Below are 16,939 nucleotides of genomic sequence, written 5' to 3'. Positions count from 1 at the left end.
CCATTCCTGATGGTGAGTATTTATTTTCAACTTTTTTTTTTTTTTTTTTGAGATGAAGTCTCATTCTCTCGCCAGACTGGAGTGCAGTGGCGCGATCTCAGCCCACTGCAACCTCTGCCTCCCGGGTTCAAGGGACTCTCCTGCCTCAGCCTCCTGAGTAGCTGGGACCACAGGCGTGTGCCACCACGCCCAGCCAATTTTTTGAATTTTTCGTAGAGATGGGGTTTCGCCATGTTGGCCAGGATGGTCTCGATCTCTTGACCTCATGATCCACCCGCCTTGGCCTCCCAAAGTGCTGGGATTACAGGTGTGAGCCACCAAGCCCAGCCTATATTCATCTACCTTTATGTGTGACCATGTCATTTTCTTACTTTAAAAGTAAGCAATTTTTTTTTTGGGGGGGGGGGTCTGTCTTGTTTTTAATGAACCTAAAATCATCAGCACTTACTGTTTTGAGACTGACTGTTATTACCTAAGCTTCTGCTTCTTTTAAATAACCATATTGCAGCCCTCACCTTTCTGTGCTTCGTTTATCAACTGGAAAAGAGAAATGTTTACATAGTGGGGTACTTAGTCCAACCATGCTGTTAGGCTGCTCATCCCCCACCTCCTCCACCTCTCTTTAGTCCAGTGCTTCAGGCTGATATTGTATCATCAAAAGAAAAATGAGACAGCTAGTCACATGATAGGAGTCAATTGTTACCAGAACAAAAAGGAAATGATACTATGAAGCATAAGGAAGAGATTCCTGGGTTATGTCCTGTTCCTACTTATGAAGGTAGGCACCTAGTGTGGAAGGCATTAGGACCAGGTCAAACTGCAAGTGGCTATTTGTTTTGAAATCTGAGTCAGTGAGGGTAGGAAGGAAACTAGTACCTTACTGAGAAGAGACAGGGTCAGAGTTTAAATCCAAAGACCATGGTTAGGGTAAAAGTGGGAGGATAAGCCACAAGGTTGGTGGTCAGAAGAACAGAGGAGCAAGGACTAGCTTAAGGAACATAGTTCACTATGAAACCATGTATAATGCATGTTGAAACTCCCTTTCTTAATAGTCCTTCACGCGTTTTGCAAAGTCCAGAGTTTGTATCCTAAAAGGATGGGGTGCATATCCTAAAAGGCAAGCTCTGCCACTTCTTGGCTTTGCAACCTTGAGCAGGTCACTGTTCATTCCTCATTTGGCGAACAGTGATTAAAAGAACTGTTTGACCATAAGGCAATTATTTGGTGCCAGCTTCTGACCTAAGAACTGTTGAGATTTTAAAAAGCAAATAAGCTGTCGCTCCTATCCTCAAAATGTTTTTCCTATAGAGTAAATTGAAAACACATGCTATGTCTTATGACAGCCTTGATCTTATTTTCTTCAGTGAAAATTATACTCCCTATTGCCTTCAATGTAGGTTTTAATTCTTTGATTGCATTTTTAGTTGTCTTGTGGTCTTTGCCATTTCCCCTTTCTTCTCATTCCATTGTCCTTTCATCTTAACTCATTCTTTCCTAATAAGTTTCTGGCCTATTTCATAGAGATATACCTTGAAACAAAAATTCTGGCTGGGAACAGTGGTTCATGCCTATAATCTCAACACTTTGGGAGACTGAAGTGGGAAGATGGCTTGAGCCCAGGTGTTTGAGACCAGCGTTGGCAACACAGTGAGACCCCATCTCTACAAAAAAATTTTTAAAAATTAGCTGGGCATGCTGACATGTGTCTGTGTAGTCTTAGCTACTTGGGAGGCTGAGATGGGAGGATTGCTTGAGTTCAGAAGTCCAAGGTTACAGTGGGCTCTGATTAGGCCACTGCACCACTGCATTCCAGTCTGAGTGACAGAGAGCAAGATCCTGTCTCTTAAAAAAAAAAATTAAAAATATTGTATTGAATATATCACAAAGTTCTCTAACATTTTCATTTGGTTTCAGTAGTAAATAATTTTCAAGAGGGCTTTCCTTTAAGTGTTCACAATGGTATTTCTTTTTCTTTGTATGTAATGGTTTTTCTATGGGGTTATTATTTTTCAACATTAACTAGACAGGTACACACGTTCAGTATTTCCCAGCACACAGCACATGTGATTTGCTCTTATCCCCACTCACTGTATACTTGAATTTGTCTCTTCAGATCTACAGCTAAATGCCAGTAGACAGAGTACAGCAGTTTTTATTTTCTGTAGCTTTGCTGGACTGAGGTAGATCAGCACTTCCTGGCTTTCCAAGCCTAGAACTAGTAGTGCAAACTACACCCTTCCTCCCAAGTTTACAGAACTACCAAGGCTTTTCCTACATCTGCCCCATTAACAGATGCTTAGAATGCAAGCCATCACCATTCCTCCTAATTCACACTTCCTGCTTGGGTGGATTCTTGGGCTGGCAGTTTTCAAATGGAATGAACTGAAAGGGCGGCTGGGAACAGGGTCGTAGGGGGATCTAGGAATTTAAACTCCCTGGCTGCTTTCCAAAAACAGAACAAAAAACCCAACCATCAGCAGTAAAGTCGAGGGATAGCTGTGCTGTTTTTAGGTTTAAAAGAACCTTGTGCTTTTATGCTAGGGAGCAGAAGGTGGCAAGGTCCAAATTCTTTCCATGGTGGGTCACGCATGACTTTGTTCTTATGTCATATATGATGTTATCAAACAAGTTGCATTCATCATTTAAATTCTAGAAAATCCTCCCAGATTTTCTTTGGGAATATCAATTCTAGTTTTCCTAGTTGAACACCATCCTAATTCCTAAGGCCTGCATGAGTTCATGACTTTTTTGCATTTTTACAAATATTTTCAAGAGAAGTAGAAAAAGGCTGCATCAGGGTTTGCCAGCCCAATGCCACATGAAAACAATTCCAAAGTCAGACACGTACTGAGCTCCTTCAGCTTGCACTGATTATTAGAGATCACACTGTAAAATAATTATATACACACATACACATATGTACAATAATTACCTCCCCTACTTTTACGTGAACTTAGGACAGGTACTTTTCTTTTTTCTCTGTCTTACCTGGGTTTAGCATAGGCCTGCACACAGCAGGTATTCAATAAAAACACAGTGAATGGGTAAATGTTTAACAATGCAAGTAAAGAGTCACCTGAGGGGAGAGTAGAGAACTGGAAGAGTGCAACGCTGCCGAAGCAGGAATATACAGATATCCAGTGGTTTTCCGAGACAACATTTTCTTTTTATATTATTAAGATAAAATGTTAAAGGGAATCTATCATTGGTTAGACAATGATACAAGGAGCCAAAATTGTAGACATTCATGCCATGCTCTGTTCCCGCTAGAATACTGCACATACTATGATTCCCTTGGCCTCAAACCCCCTTCCCAGCTTCACTCAGTGTCAATGTTACTTCCCGTCTGGAGCTTTCCTGACCGCTGGGACCAGGTTGGGCAATCGTCTTCCATGCATCTGGAGAGCTCTGGACAGTGAAGGACACCTGGAGCTTAATACCACCTTTCCATTCCCTGTTTATATATTCTGTCTGCCTCCCAAAGTTCGTGATATTCCTGAGGGCTGGCATTGTGTCTAGTTACTCATATGCCCCACCAACTGTAATAGGGCCTGTATTTGTTTGATGAACAAACATTCTCATAATTATGATACAATGGGAGCTTATCTTTATTTACTTGGATATTAATATTGGTATTAAATACTTACCATATGGATAGTCAGTGTCAGTAGACATTTAATTCATTTGGTATTATAAATTCTTCATATGTTTGTTTTATCTAAAGCAACAAATCACCTCTTTATTATCTCCATATTGCCTATAAATTATAAATAAGTATATACTGAGAGCTTACTATGTGTCCAGGGAAACGTTTTAGGAGTCAAAAGAAGAAATTGTACATGGATCTTGCTTTATTGGAATTATCCTGCAATTCTAGATCCTATTAACATTTTCTCAAGCACTGCCCCACCCCCAACCTTAAACATGCTCCATGAAGGTAGGTATTGTTGCACCTTACTCATATCTACAGCAGTGCCTGGCACACACTAGGGACCCAATTAATATTTGCTGAATGAGTGCTGGAGATAGGCATCATTATAGTTTCCAGCAAAAGGATATAACATGATAACAGAAGAATTTCAGGGTCACTATTTTGATATTTTCCAAAACTAGACTGAAAGAAGGAGATTTGGGGTGAAGTATTTAGCTCAGAATTGCCTTCCTTCTATCTTATTTAGGTCATCTTCTCCTTCCAGTGTTGTGATGCAAATTCATGGAGTGATAGCTATTCCATTGTAGCGTAACCCAAGGACAGTTATAAAGGGAAATCATTGCCAAGAACTATCAAGTGATATATGAGGTATGTGAACAAACGTACAACTTTTTAAAAAAGTAAACGTACCCAGGATTTTTAGATACAACTGGGCATATGTCCCCATGTAAGAAGTTCCTTTTGGTGCATACACACTTATTCTCATGTTATGAGAATTCTTCAGAACATTCCATTGATTTCTTTGGAATTTCATTCTGCATCTGGGTCAACTTTATTAGAATATCCTTCTGATGATAATTCTTAGGTCTTGGATGTCAGGATTGGTTTTAAGAAATGGATAAAAGCTACTGGGAGACATGAAGCCTGACATGCTGGGTACTGAATTTGGGTATGACAGACATTGGCGAGGGAAGGCCCCCTCAGGTCAGTTTTATCTAAAGCAACAAATGACCTCCAGAGCAATGACCATTTTACTATGCAACACTGCTTTATTTTGGGGTCATTTAAAACCCTGGTCAAGCTTCTTAACTGCTTCAACATTTTAAGTATCTAACTCTATTTAGCTTGGCTTCAGATATTTGTCTCTAATTAAGACACTTATTTCTGTACCCAGATGAAATGTGTTCTTCCCCTGCCCCCTGTTTACAGACAGAGTTGGTTATCTGAAAGTGTGGCTTTCTAGTTGCGGCCTGTTGCCACATGGCCCTCTCTGGACATTCTTCTCCTGCCTCTATAAATAAGGACACCAAGCTCATGATTTGTTGTGTAGGCATGCTTCATGGACTCGAGATCAACATAACCTTTGCCATATCTAATTTTCTTTTCTTTTCACCATGCCTCTCTTTTAGTAATAGAAGTTGATCATGTCAGCTAGGTAATGAAAATAAAGTTCAGGTCTTCCTGCTGGCATCATAAAAGTATTTAAAACAATCTCAATAAAACTAACCATAAAACTGTAGTAGTTTGCGTCTTGAATTCTTGATTCCATCAGGCCTGCTCCACTATTACGCAGCTTCCTTTGCATAAGCCTTGCCTTGTTTACAGCCTCCATTCTGAACTCTGCCTTAACGTACTTCACACTCACCTTCTCAGCTTTACGACATTTTCCTAGTTCCTGTATTCATGGCTTATTTTCTTATTTGTGGCCTCACCTGGCCCCTCCTCTAGCTTTAACCTGTTTCATCACACCTCAAACATGATTCTCCTGGTGTCTAAGATGTTGTTACTTTTACATCTCAACTGGGGTGGTTGAGAGCTCTCCCACCAAGTTCATCCGGCCCCTCTGGGAGGGCCTAGAATATCCACAGAGGAAGTGACCCTAAAGGGCACTAACAGCAGGATTTATTCTCCAACATAAGTTATAAATTGTATTCACTTATACCAAAGTTTAATCTGAAATCCTAACTATATTAGTGTAGACTCTGAATAGCCCTGACTCAGAGCCTAGGCAGATGTGTGGCTGCGGCCAGCAAGACCATGGGTGGTAATATTTACTACTGATTTACTGGGCAACCTAAAGATGCAGTTGGAAAATATGACTTTACAGACTGATGTAAATGCCAAAATTACATAGGCATGACTTTTAGCCACTCCACAGGACAAAGAGGCAGCAGTAGCTGAACTAGGAAATGCTGCTTTTAACGCTTTCAAGGTTGGCTCAGAAACAATGAAAACTTTCAGCCCCTCATCCCAGGGAGCAGCAACAGTAATACATCTGCACAAAGCTAGTCGGCTGTTGGCCTGTTTTATTTTTTTCTTTTCCTTTTTCCTCACTTTGCTTCTTCCAAACTTTGTAGCCCTTTGGCCTGCCTTCACCCACGTGCAAGGACTAGCTGTTACTTACCATACCCTTTAGTGTCAGATCTGCTAAGGGAGACCGGTTGCCATGGAAATCTGGCCAAACATGTAAATCAACAGTAAGGAAACCCACAGGCTGAGCCTTCTTAATCAGATCCAGGTGACTGTTCAGATATGCATATACACTCTGGCATCTGGAAGAGAAGTGAATTTTATTTTTAAAAGGGGGATAGGGTCAGGGAGCAAATCATTCGATAGAAAGAAACCATTTGTACTTCCATATCAGTTTCAGGAAGGTAAGCAGGCTTCTAAAAGCTTCAGAGAAGCCAGCCCACTGTACTCTCAAATCACACTGTAGTATCACCAAGAAAGGTGCCCATCCTAGTAGAAAGGTTTGGAGTCAGAAGACTGGATTCAGGAATGGCTTTACTCTTAGTAGGTGCATGGCCATGAGAAAGTTATTCAAACTTTCTGAACCACCCTCTTCTCATCTGTAAAAACAGATATCATAATCCCTGTCCAACTTACCTCATAGGGTTATTGTGAAGATCAAAGAAGATTATGTATGTGAAGGCATGGTATTTTGTAAACTGTACAGTATTGTACATATGTCAATAATTTATTAAAATCAGTATTCCTAATTGTAATAATGATGATGAGTTGATAAATGGAGAGAAATATAAGTTCCCAGACTCAGGATAGGATTTTGCTAAGGAAAGTGACTGAATGTTTTAAATGCAGTTAGGATCAGGAGTTAGAGACCTGATTTTCAACCTAAACCCACCAGATGACATTGTGTACGTTTTTTCTTTTCTTTTTTTTTTTTCTTTCTGACACAGAGTTTCACTCTTGTTGCCCAGGTGGAAGTGCAATGGCGTGATCTCGGCTCACTGCAATCTCCGCCTCCCAGATTCAAGCGATTCTCCTGCCTCAGCCTCCCTGCCCAGCTAATTTTTGTACTTTTAGTAGGGGTTTCACCATGTTGGCCAGGCTAGTGTCAAACTCCTGACCTCAGGTGATTCACACGCCTCGGCCTCCCAAAGTGCTGGGATTATAGGTGTGAGCCACCGTGCCTGGCTTTTTTCTTCTTTTTAAGTCTCCATTTCTTCATGTGTAGAATGAGGGAGTCAGACCAACTCCTTCATTCTCTACATGTTCAGGTGAAGAGGAAGTGGAGAGAAGATGATGGGTGTGAGAGCACTATTCGGTTCAGATCTTGGCACTACCTCTCCTCGCTTGGTAAAATGGGCCAGTGACTTAACCTCTCTGACCTCCAATTTTCCCACTCATAAAATAGGTTCAATAACACCTCCCTCGCTGGGTTAAATCACACCACACGGCACAAAGATTAAAGCTGGTCAGCCTTTCCCTCTTAAAAGATGCTGCTTTCTAAAAGTTCTGAACCAATGATTTCAAAAGAAAGTGGATATTGCAGCAGTTGGCATCTGTGCTACTTCCCACTGGGGTCCTTGGAAATCTCTTTAAAGGTTAAAAACATGGCTTGTATAATGGCAGAAAAAAAAGTATAGGAAATCAATGTCCAAAGGAGGTTAATATCTAAGATACCTAAGGCATTATTTGTTTTGCATTTTAAAAGTGTTCTAGAAGGAAGGCTCAGCGATTTCTAGTTCTATTTGTGATTGGGTGAGTGTCCCCATAGATCCCATGAAGTTGCCAAAAGTTTCCTGTACTTGGTGTAGGGAAACAAACCAATGAGTAGAGCAGCGATTTTTAAATTTTCTTTTTACCCCTTTATCAGTAGAACTCCTTTATTAAACAAAAAGTTGATGTAAATATTCAATGTAAAAATATAGAAAAGCAAAGCTGCTCTGTGTGAGCTTGAGTGTGTCAATGTGAATGCATGTATATGTGCGTGTATGAGTGCGTGTGATGTGTGCTAGGGTCGAGGTGAGGGCAGCCCTACTGCCCTACCTACCAACAGTTTATTTGCTTCTTGCTGTAATAGCTCATTCTCATCTGCAAAAATCTTCTTTCTTAGATCATATTGGCAGGAATAAGATATTACTGGGAAAAGGCTTAACAACTACAGTTAACACCAGCTGCCATTCCCTAAGTATACACCAGACCTCCCAGCACTGCCCAGTGGGGGAGGTATCATTAACATCCCTTTACAGAGAAGATGCTTCAAGAGGTGAAGAGACAGGTCTGAGTCCAGCTTTAAACCCTTCTCCTTGTGATTCTGAAGCTATGGGCTCTCTGTATCTTAGGTCAGAAATTGTTCATCAAAGCCTGAAAAACTCAAATCCTGTTTTAGAATGATTCTATTATGGCTTCAGGAAAGGATCCTCTGAAGCCTCCATATAAGGTAGAGCCAGAACAACACATCAGGGAACGTGAATATGATAACCTCCTGGTTCTCCATCTCTTCGCTCTCTCTGCTCCTGGTCCAATGGGAATCACATTCACAAGACAAGCCTCGAGAACATCTTTTCTAGCCAGAAGTCAAGAGTCTGCACTAATTCTTGCGACTTTCCACTTCAGAATAGCCACTGCTCTTAAAGCCAAGGTTTTTTTTGGAAACACATGTCTATAAATCTTTTCATTCTGCCGCTCAAGGAATCTGTGAGCAGGGCATTTGGTTTCAGACATCTGGGTCAATAAGAACCTATAGGGCTAATTAGTATTGATTCGTCATTGTCTCATTTACTGCAGGTCTTTGCAAACAGTGAGATTCATTTAGCCTCTACATATATGGCCACTCATGCACTAATGAGATCCCTGGGGGATGGGGCATATGCTTACCCCTTTGACTCCTAACCTCCTTGCAGCTGTATGTTTATTCTTTGAATGCAGCCATTCCCCTACATGTTTTTTCAATTATACCTTACCATGTGTGCTATCTGAGTATATCATTCAAAATGAAATGCACTTGGAAGACATTAAACCAACTAATACACATCATTATTCACGTAATTTTAACCTTGCATGATAACCTTTTTTGGTTCTGACTTTGTTTCATTTTGTATGTTTTATCAATTCTTTCTCAAATGGCAGCCTACCTTCTTCTAGCTAGGGAATCACATATTAACTGTGATCCCAAGTGGACCGCTCTCCCTCTCTCTCATGAACCCCAGGCTGATTTTTCCTGTTTCAGAGGGAGAAATTTTTGCTGTCCACATCCCTTTGGGTATCATGAAGAAAATATAGTTTCAATAATCATAAAGTGACTTCACCACGTACCAGATGGATGATCAGGTAGGCAAACCCTCTCTGAGCCTATTTGCTTTTTTACTATTGGAGCTAATACTGTCTACTTAAAGCCTGCTATGAAGATCAAACATAGAGCCCTGAGCACTGTAAAATGACAGGTTTATCAGTAAATAGTTTCCTCCTCTTTGCCATCATAAGAAACTCATTTCTAGTTTTTTAAAAATCCAAGAATCAAGGAAGATGTTTTTTCGAACCTTATTGCTTATAATCTTAAACGCAGACAGCATCCTGGAAACCTCTCATGTCCTCTCCCTCTCCATAAATCACCTAATTCTTTGGGTTCACAGGCTGCCCAGAGAGTATGGTGGCCATACTCTTAAACCAAAAAATCAGAATACATGGTATAACAAAATATACTTGTGCCCTTTATAGCAGTAAGAGAAAGTCTTAGAAAAGAAGCTTCCATATTGTCTGTGTCTAGTTCCTTACTACTTCTTTTTTTTTTTTTTTTTTTTGAGATGGAGTCTCTCTCTGTTGCTAGGCTGGAGTGCAGTGGTGCGATCTCAGCTCACCGAAACCTCTGCCTCCTGGGTTCAAGTGATTCTCCTGCCTTAGACTCCCGAGTAGATAGGACTACAGGCGCATGCCACCATGTCCAGCTAATTTTTTTTTGTATTTTTAGTAGAGTCGGGATTTCACCATGTTGGCCAGGATGGTCTTGATCTCCTGACCTCATGATCCGCCCATCTCGGCCTCCCAAAGTGCTGGGATTACAGGTGTAAGCCACCGCGCCCAGCCTAGTTCCTTACTTCTTAACCCAATAAACTATGCATTCTGCCTGCTCCATTCTACTGAAACTGGTCCCACCATGAGGAACAATATGCTCTTTGTTGTTAATGCCGATAAACCATTTTGGGCATTTTACACCATTTGACCACTCCTTCCTCATTTGTTCTCTTGTTTCTGAAACACTATTCTCTCTTGATTTTCCTTCCTTCTCTTTGGCTGGTTCTCCTTCTTCACTTGTTCATTAAACATATGACATCTTCCAGAGATCTACTGTTTTTGACCATTTTCTTACTCTTTATCTCCTCTTGGCTGATCCTACCCTCTTCTCACGGCTCTAGTTACCACCTAGTACTGAGGACTTCCAAATATATGACCTTAACTCCTGTCCATTTCTCTCTTATGAGTTCCAGGTCAAGTATCCGACCACTCTTTAAGTGACTCCTCTTAGATGTCCAAAGACAAGTCAACTAAGAATGTCCAATCAGGCTTTCTGTACTCTTTCCTGATTGATTCTTCTACAATGCATCTTTGATTATCACTCCCATGCCTATCTAAAACCCTTCAGATGGACATAGCCTTCCAGACATGCTGGAATATAGAGAATATGGGGACTGGGAAAAGGAATAGGCATCTTATGACCTCCCTACACATGCCCCATGCCAGGCACTGTGCTGAGCTACTGGTAACCAGTTGGGAGGTAGAAAATAAGAGGATTTATGTCCTAAATCAGCACAGACCCTTGGTCTTCTAAAGAAGACCCCAATGCCCCGAGCACTTTCTTTTATTTGCATGCAAAACAGAAGCCAAAGAAACGCATAATAATATCCAACTAATTTCTGTAAGAAATCTTTCTGAACTTAGAGCCATTAAGAATTTACTGATTATCTTTGCATACCACAGGGGATGAAAGGTGTTAATATTATCACACTGACTGCCCTAGCTCAGGGAAGGCTAAGTAAATATTCAGTGACAGACTCAATGCCCCCGTTGTCAGAATGAGGGTCCAAGGTTTAAAAAGCCATAAAGGCAAAAAGGGGACTCCGAATACAAAATAGCAGAATGGAAAGAGAGAAAAATTTTTAGAAGTGAAGTCTGAGAGCTCCCAATAATCCTCATTTCCTCATCTACAATTAAATGAGATAATATACGTGAAACTATTATCACTAAGCACAGTGCCAAACATATGCAAATTCTTAATAAATGTTCTTGTCGATGCCAAGCCCAGGCCAGCTCCGGTGAAGTTAGACTCTAGAGCTGGTCTCGGACTGCCAGGGCATGACTCCTTCGGTGACCCCCACTGACCATGGCAGTGTTTCATGACGAGGTGGAAATAGAGGACTTCCAACATGATGAGGACTCAGAGACATATTTCTATCCCTGCCCATGTGGAGATAACTTCTCCATCACCAAGGAAGATTTGGAGAATGGGGACGACGTGTCAATGTGTCCTAGCTGCTCTCTCATTATAAAAGGGATTTATGACAAAGATCCGTTTGTGTGTGCAGAAACAGTCCCAGCCCCTTTAGCCAACATAGAACTAGTTAAGTGCTGAAGAAGCCTTCAGGAATCCAAATCCTGAACAGTTGGAAATGAGCCCAGATAGAAATATCAAATGCAAAGCTACTGGCTTCACAGAGACAACCATTTGTGATTTGCTGCTCTGTGAGAGTGTGGATTCTTTCCATCAACTGCTGATTTCATCTTCAGGAAGCAAGTCCATAACACGACATATCTGGATTTTGTGCTTAGAACCTTAAATTGGAAGCATTCTTAATGATCCATCTAAATTTAAAAGAAGATAATTTCAAAACAGTAAAAAAAAAAAAAAATAAAGTTCTTGTCCTCCTTTTCCCCTTTCTTTGCTTGAGGGGGATTTGCACAGCCTTTAATGGGAAGCTTTAAATATATCTGAAATTCGCGATATAGAGGACTCGTGAATTTTAAGAAATTGGTATTTAGTGGGATTATGGGAATTACCGAAGCAAAATAAGTTTGAGGAATAAATCAGATCAAGAAAAATTAGCTGTCCTCAGAGCAATAACAGAAAAATTCAGTGAAGGTAGGAAAAAAGAAAGGTTGAGGAAAAAATGTGCACCAGCACAACAAAGACAATCTTAAGGAGTTTGAAACCAATGTTCTATATCTCCTTATTTATCTACAATTTTCCTTAGAGTATTTATCAGTGGCTGGCTATATATGTATAGATGTATATGTATATAGTATGCATATTTGCATGTATGTACTACATGTATATATGTGTATGTGTGTGTATATTTTTATGAAAGGAAAGACTTTGTTTGCTTGGTTCATTCACGTATCATAAATGCTCAAAAGATAATCAGACAAATGAACCAGAGACCCTGGATTTTAACTTTTGCTTTGCTGCCAACCTTGAATCTAGCACTTGTGGATTATGCCAAAATGTTCTCTAAACCCTGTCGTCACCAGAACCTAATTCAGAGACACTGTTAATTAAGAACCTCTAAGAGAATCAAGTTTAGAGGAAAAGAGTCAAAATTTATGATCGACATAAGGTGATCTCTGCTAAAGAGTGAAATATCTGCAAATTTGGCCCCACATAAAGAGAAACTTTGGTTACCAGTTACATGTACAGGCACATCTAGTTCTTGTTTACTTAATTTATAAGCTTGCAAAACACTTCTCTTCAGAGATGGGGCCTAAGAGGATTATTGTAAATCAAGAGTATAAAATACTCAATCTGTTTATCAACACTTGTTTCCACAGTTTCAAACAGGATTTGCTGACCCTAAGCTCTGAGATAGGGGTGAACTGCATTGCTGTTTTCAGAAAGTCCCAAGTTACAGCAAAAGAGACACATCGTTCCTGATTCAGAAGGATTTGTCCTCCCTTCAAAACAGCTAACTTCATTTTAAGAACAGCTATGCCTGTTTCTAAGACCTGAAGTATAAACGGTCCCATAGTTTTAGAATATTGTACTCATAGATCTAATAAGATACAGATGCACTTTCCTTTGTAAGACAATAAAAGAAAAGTGGAAGGAAACAGAACTGACATTTACTGAATACCTACTAAGTATCTGGGCTGGTCATAAAAGAGTCATCAAAATATAGACAGGAATGAAGTCAAGAGCATAGCTGAGATCATCTTGGAAGAGATGGCAAAGAGAGAAGAGGGCCAGGAAGCTAGCTATGATAAACATTAATGTTAATGGTCAAGAAAAAAAACTCTAAACTCAAGAAAAGCAGGTTAGGAAGGAGGAATCAGAGATGTAGGAAGAAAACAGAGGGGGTGACAGAAAGTCAAGGAAAGAGAATGTTAAAAGGAGGAAAAAGTGATCAATGATGTCCCATGCTGCTGAGAACTCAAGAAAGGGGAATAAAAAAACATCCTATGGACTTAGCAAAATAGAGGTCACTGACAAGCTTAATATGAAATGTTTCTGAGGGCTGATGGTGACAGAATTCAAACTGGAGCGGGCAAGGAAGGAGTAGAAGGTGGGGAAGTAGAGACCAAGAGTATAGGCGATACTTTGGAGAAACTCCACTCTAAACAGAAGGACAAATACAGGGAAGTAGCTGGAAGTGGCTATGAAGTTATGCGAAAAGAGGTGGGATTTAAATCCAGTTCTGACTCCACCACTGAATTCTATAAGTTGCTGCTTCTGAACCACCCTATACTGTTGTTTCTCTGAGTCTGCATGCTAATCCATAAATTCTTCCTTCTTTTTATTATGATTTGCAATAGAAGCTACTCAAATGAAGTTCATCTATAGAAGAAAGTTCTGGAAGTTTTGAGTATGTCATTGCAAAACCAAATATTCACTAAGTTTGTGTTACACACTAAAATGTTCACATATAGACATTCCAGTGACCTGCTTTCATCCTATTAATGACTGTAAAATGAAGGAAGTAGGGTAGTAGAATTGTAATTTACAGATGAAGAATCTAGTAGTCATTGAGACATTCAGAGTAGAACAGGTACAAGAACCCAAGGCCTCTAATTCCCAGTCCCTGTCCTTGCTATTCCTCCATGCTTTCCATAAGAAGGCAGGCAGGGTATGAATGACTGACGTCTGCAGCTTGAACCCAGATCAGCCACCACCAAAACTTCCTCCTCTTACAATCATTAGTAGTAATAATAGTAGTTGACATGGTTTCGCTGTGTCCCCACGAAATCTCATCTTGAATTGTAGTTCCCATAATCCCCATGTGTTATGGGAGGTACCTGGTGGGAGGCAACTGAATTATGGGGGTGGTTACCCTCATGCTGTTCTTGTGATAGTGACTTCTCACAAGATCTGATGGTTTCATAAGGGGCTTTTCCTCCTTTTGCTCAGCACTTCTCTCTTTTGCTGCCATGTGAAGAAGGATGTGTTTGTTTCCCTTTCCACCATGATTGTAAGTTTCCTGATGCCTCCCCAGCCTAAAGAACTGAGTCAATTAAACCGCTTTCCTTTATAAATTACCTAGTCTAAGGTATTTCTTCACAGCAGTGCAAGAATGGACTAATAGAGTAGTAGTGGTCATCATCATTGTCATAATTCAGTTTACAAAGCCCCGTCAAATATATTACCTCTTCTAAACTCAAAATAAATCCTGAGAGGTGTCTCGGGCTGATTCTCCATTACTATCCTATGTTACAATGAGGAAAATGGGTTTCACACAATGATACACGTTGGAGCTGAGATTTGAATCCAGGTCTCCAAACTATAAATCTAGTGTTATTTTCTTTGGCTTAGTGGTTTATAAATGCTTAATCCCTTTAAGAAAATATTGACTGTTAGGGCCCCCTTCACAGAAATACACGCAGAATTATGTAATCAGCAAAACAATACATAATTTCAAGAGGTTCATTGATGATCTGAAATTAGGAATCCCTTTTCTAGGTTATATGGTCTCTATGCCAACTAATATGCTAGTTGATAGGGTTATGTGACATAATCCCTCTCAATGGTAATTGTAATTAATGACTAATTGCAAGGGCAATGTGACTAAAGACTCCTAAAAGGGAATGCCTATGAAGCTTTTCTCAAACTCCTTGTCAAGATCAGTCCTCCTTTTCTACACACCCTGATAACGCACTACTTATATTTTAGTACAGTATGCATTTATTCTGCTCTGTGTAGGTGTGCTGATCCTATCAGAATGTAAGTCACTTAGTGGAATGGAAATGTCTAATATACTAACTACAACCATCATTTATTTATTCATTTTTTATTATACTTTAAGTTCTAGGGGACATGTGCACAACGTGCAGGTTTGTTACATATGTATACATGTGCCATGTTGGTGTGCTGTACCCATTAACTCATCATTTACATTAGGTATTTCTCCTAATGCTATCCCTCTCCCATTCCCTCACCCCACGACAGGCCCCGGTGTGTGATGTTCCCCAACAATTACTTTTATCATTACCATTTTTTAGTTGAACACCTATTACAGCTTGACTCTTAATCATCACTCTGTGTCACTCACTATTCTAATTCATTTAATTTTCTCAACAACTTCATGAAATGTTTACTATTATTCCCTTTACAGTGAGGTACTAAGGCACAGAGGTTAAGTAAATAGCCCAGACACACAAAGTGAATAAGGGGCAAAGCTGAGGCAAAGGCAATTTGGCTTCAGAGTCTATTAGCGGCCACCTTAGACTATTTCTCTTTTGTCCTGTGCTAGCTACCTGGGTTTCTCTGATAATTCTATAAAAAGTATCTTACTTTACTTAAACTGCCTGACAACTAAGCATTATCAGCATGAAAATTCATTCATTTATTATTTTTTTAAAGTTTTTATTTCAAAATAATTTTAGATTTACACAAGTTACAAAAATGGTAGACAGAGTTCGCTTTTACTCATCACCTAAGAAATTACCATAAATAACAATACTGTTAATCTCTATTTGAATTTCAGCAGTTTTCCTCCACCAATGTCCTTTTTCTGGTCCAGAGTTGAATCCATGATTATATATTGCTTATAGCTGTGGTACCTCCCTAAGTCTCCTCCAATCTAGGACAGTTCTTCAGTATTTAGGTTTCTTAATTTTCCTTTGGAGCAAACTGGCTAATAGCTTTGTGGGATGTCAATCGAGGTTTGCCTGATGCTTCCCATGTTTACACTGAGTTTAATCATCTTGGGCAAGAACATGGCAGAAATGATGTTGTATCCTTATTGGTGCATCACAAAAGGAGATACGTGACATCACAACATGTTATTGCTGGTGTTGTTAATTTTTGTCACTTGGGTAAGGTGGTGTCTGCCATACTTAGATACTACTGGAAAGTTATTATTTTCCTCTTCATCTTAATTAGTATCTTGTGCTGAAATCCTCTGGGTTTATGAAAATATCCTGCTTCCCACTTTTACTCACTAATTTTAGCATTCATTTATAATTCTTGCCTACAACATTTATCGGTGTAGTGTTTACCTAATGATGATTTTCTATTTCCATGATTTCTTCTACATTTATTAATTGTAAGGCTACTGTCCTGACAGTGAAGAGGAAGACCTGTCATTTCTTCCTCGTTTATTTCCTTCTTCAGTAATTTACTTATGGAGTTATTTACTTATGGACTTATTTTATGCTATTACTGTTTATTTTATCCTAAATAGGCCACTGAGAGATTCTTAAAGCTGGTTCCAATGTACTTTAACAATCCCTTGTTGAGTAACTTCTTTCTTTCTGGCACCATAATTTTACTGCCCCAGCACAGACTCAGCCATCTTTCTAAGAAGTCCTGATTACTTTCATTGGAGAAATGGGAGGGAGAATGGTACTTAGAATCCAGTACCTGTGAGCTAGGTACACACATTGCTACTATTGGGCCATTGCTTCCAGGCCATCTCAGCAGACAGAGCTAGGGAGCATATGCATGTATATTCACGCATGAATATACGTATCTATATTTACTTATATTTATATCCAGCTGTGTGTGTGTGTGTATATATATGTGTGTGTGTGTGTGTGTATATATATATATATTTATAAAAT

At 39.7% G+C, this 16,939-nt stretch overlaps 2 protein-coding genes across 22 annotated transcripts in view; one reads left to right on the top strand and one right to left on the bottom strand.

Annotated features, from left to right (window-relative positions):
• FGGY (FGGY carbohydrate kinase domain containing) overlaps positions 1–16,939 on the bottom strand; it is a 444,024-nt gene that overhangs the window by 110,762 nt on the left and 316,323 nt on the right. For all 21 annotated transcript variants that reach the window (XM_017961925.3, XM_017961936.3, XM_017961918.2 and 18 more), the window contains one exon: positions 6,057–6,204. In XM_017961925.3, the coding sequence (XP_017817414.2) occupies positions 6,057–6,204 (148 nt within the window). The remainder of the gene's footprint in view (positions 1–6,056; positions 6,205–16,939) is intronic.
• Positions 9,888–14,221, top strand: LOC108587209 (DPH3 homolog). Its single transcript, XM_017961966.3, has one exon. The coding sequence runs from the start codon at positions 11,274–11,276 to the stop codon at positions 11,520–11,522; it is 249 nt and encodes an 82-aa protein (XP_017817455.1). The 5' UTR covers positions 9,888–11,273; the 3' UTR covers positions 11,523–14,221.

This window comes from Papio anubis, chromosome 1 (assembly GCF_008728515.1).
Source record: "Papio anubis isolate 15944 chromosome 1, Panubis1.0, whole genome shotgun sequence".
Classification (NCBI taxonomy): Eukaryota; Metazoa; Chordata; class Mammalia; order Primates; family Cercopithecidae; genus Papio; species Papio anubis.
This window is presented reverse-complemented; position numbering and strand designations above follow the sequence as displayed.

What these genes read in the sequence shown, in the direction of transcription:
- LOC108587209 (XM_017961966.3), top strand. Translation starts at nt 11,274, where the DNA reads ATGGCAGTGTTTCATGACGAGGTGGAAATAGAGGACTTCCAACATGAT.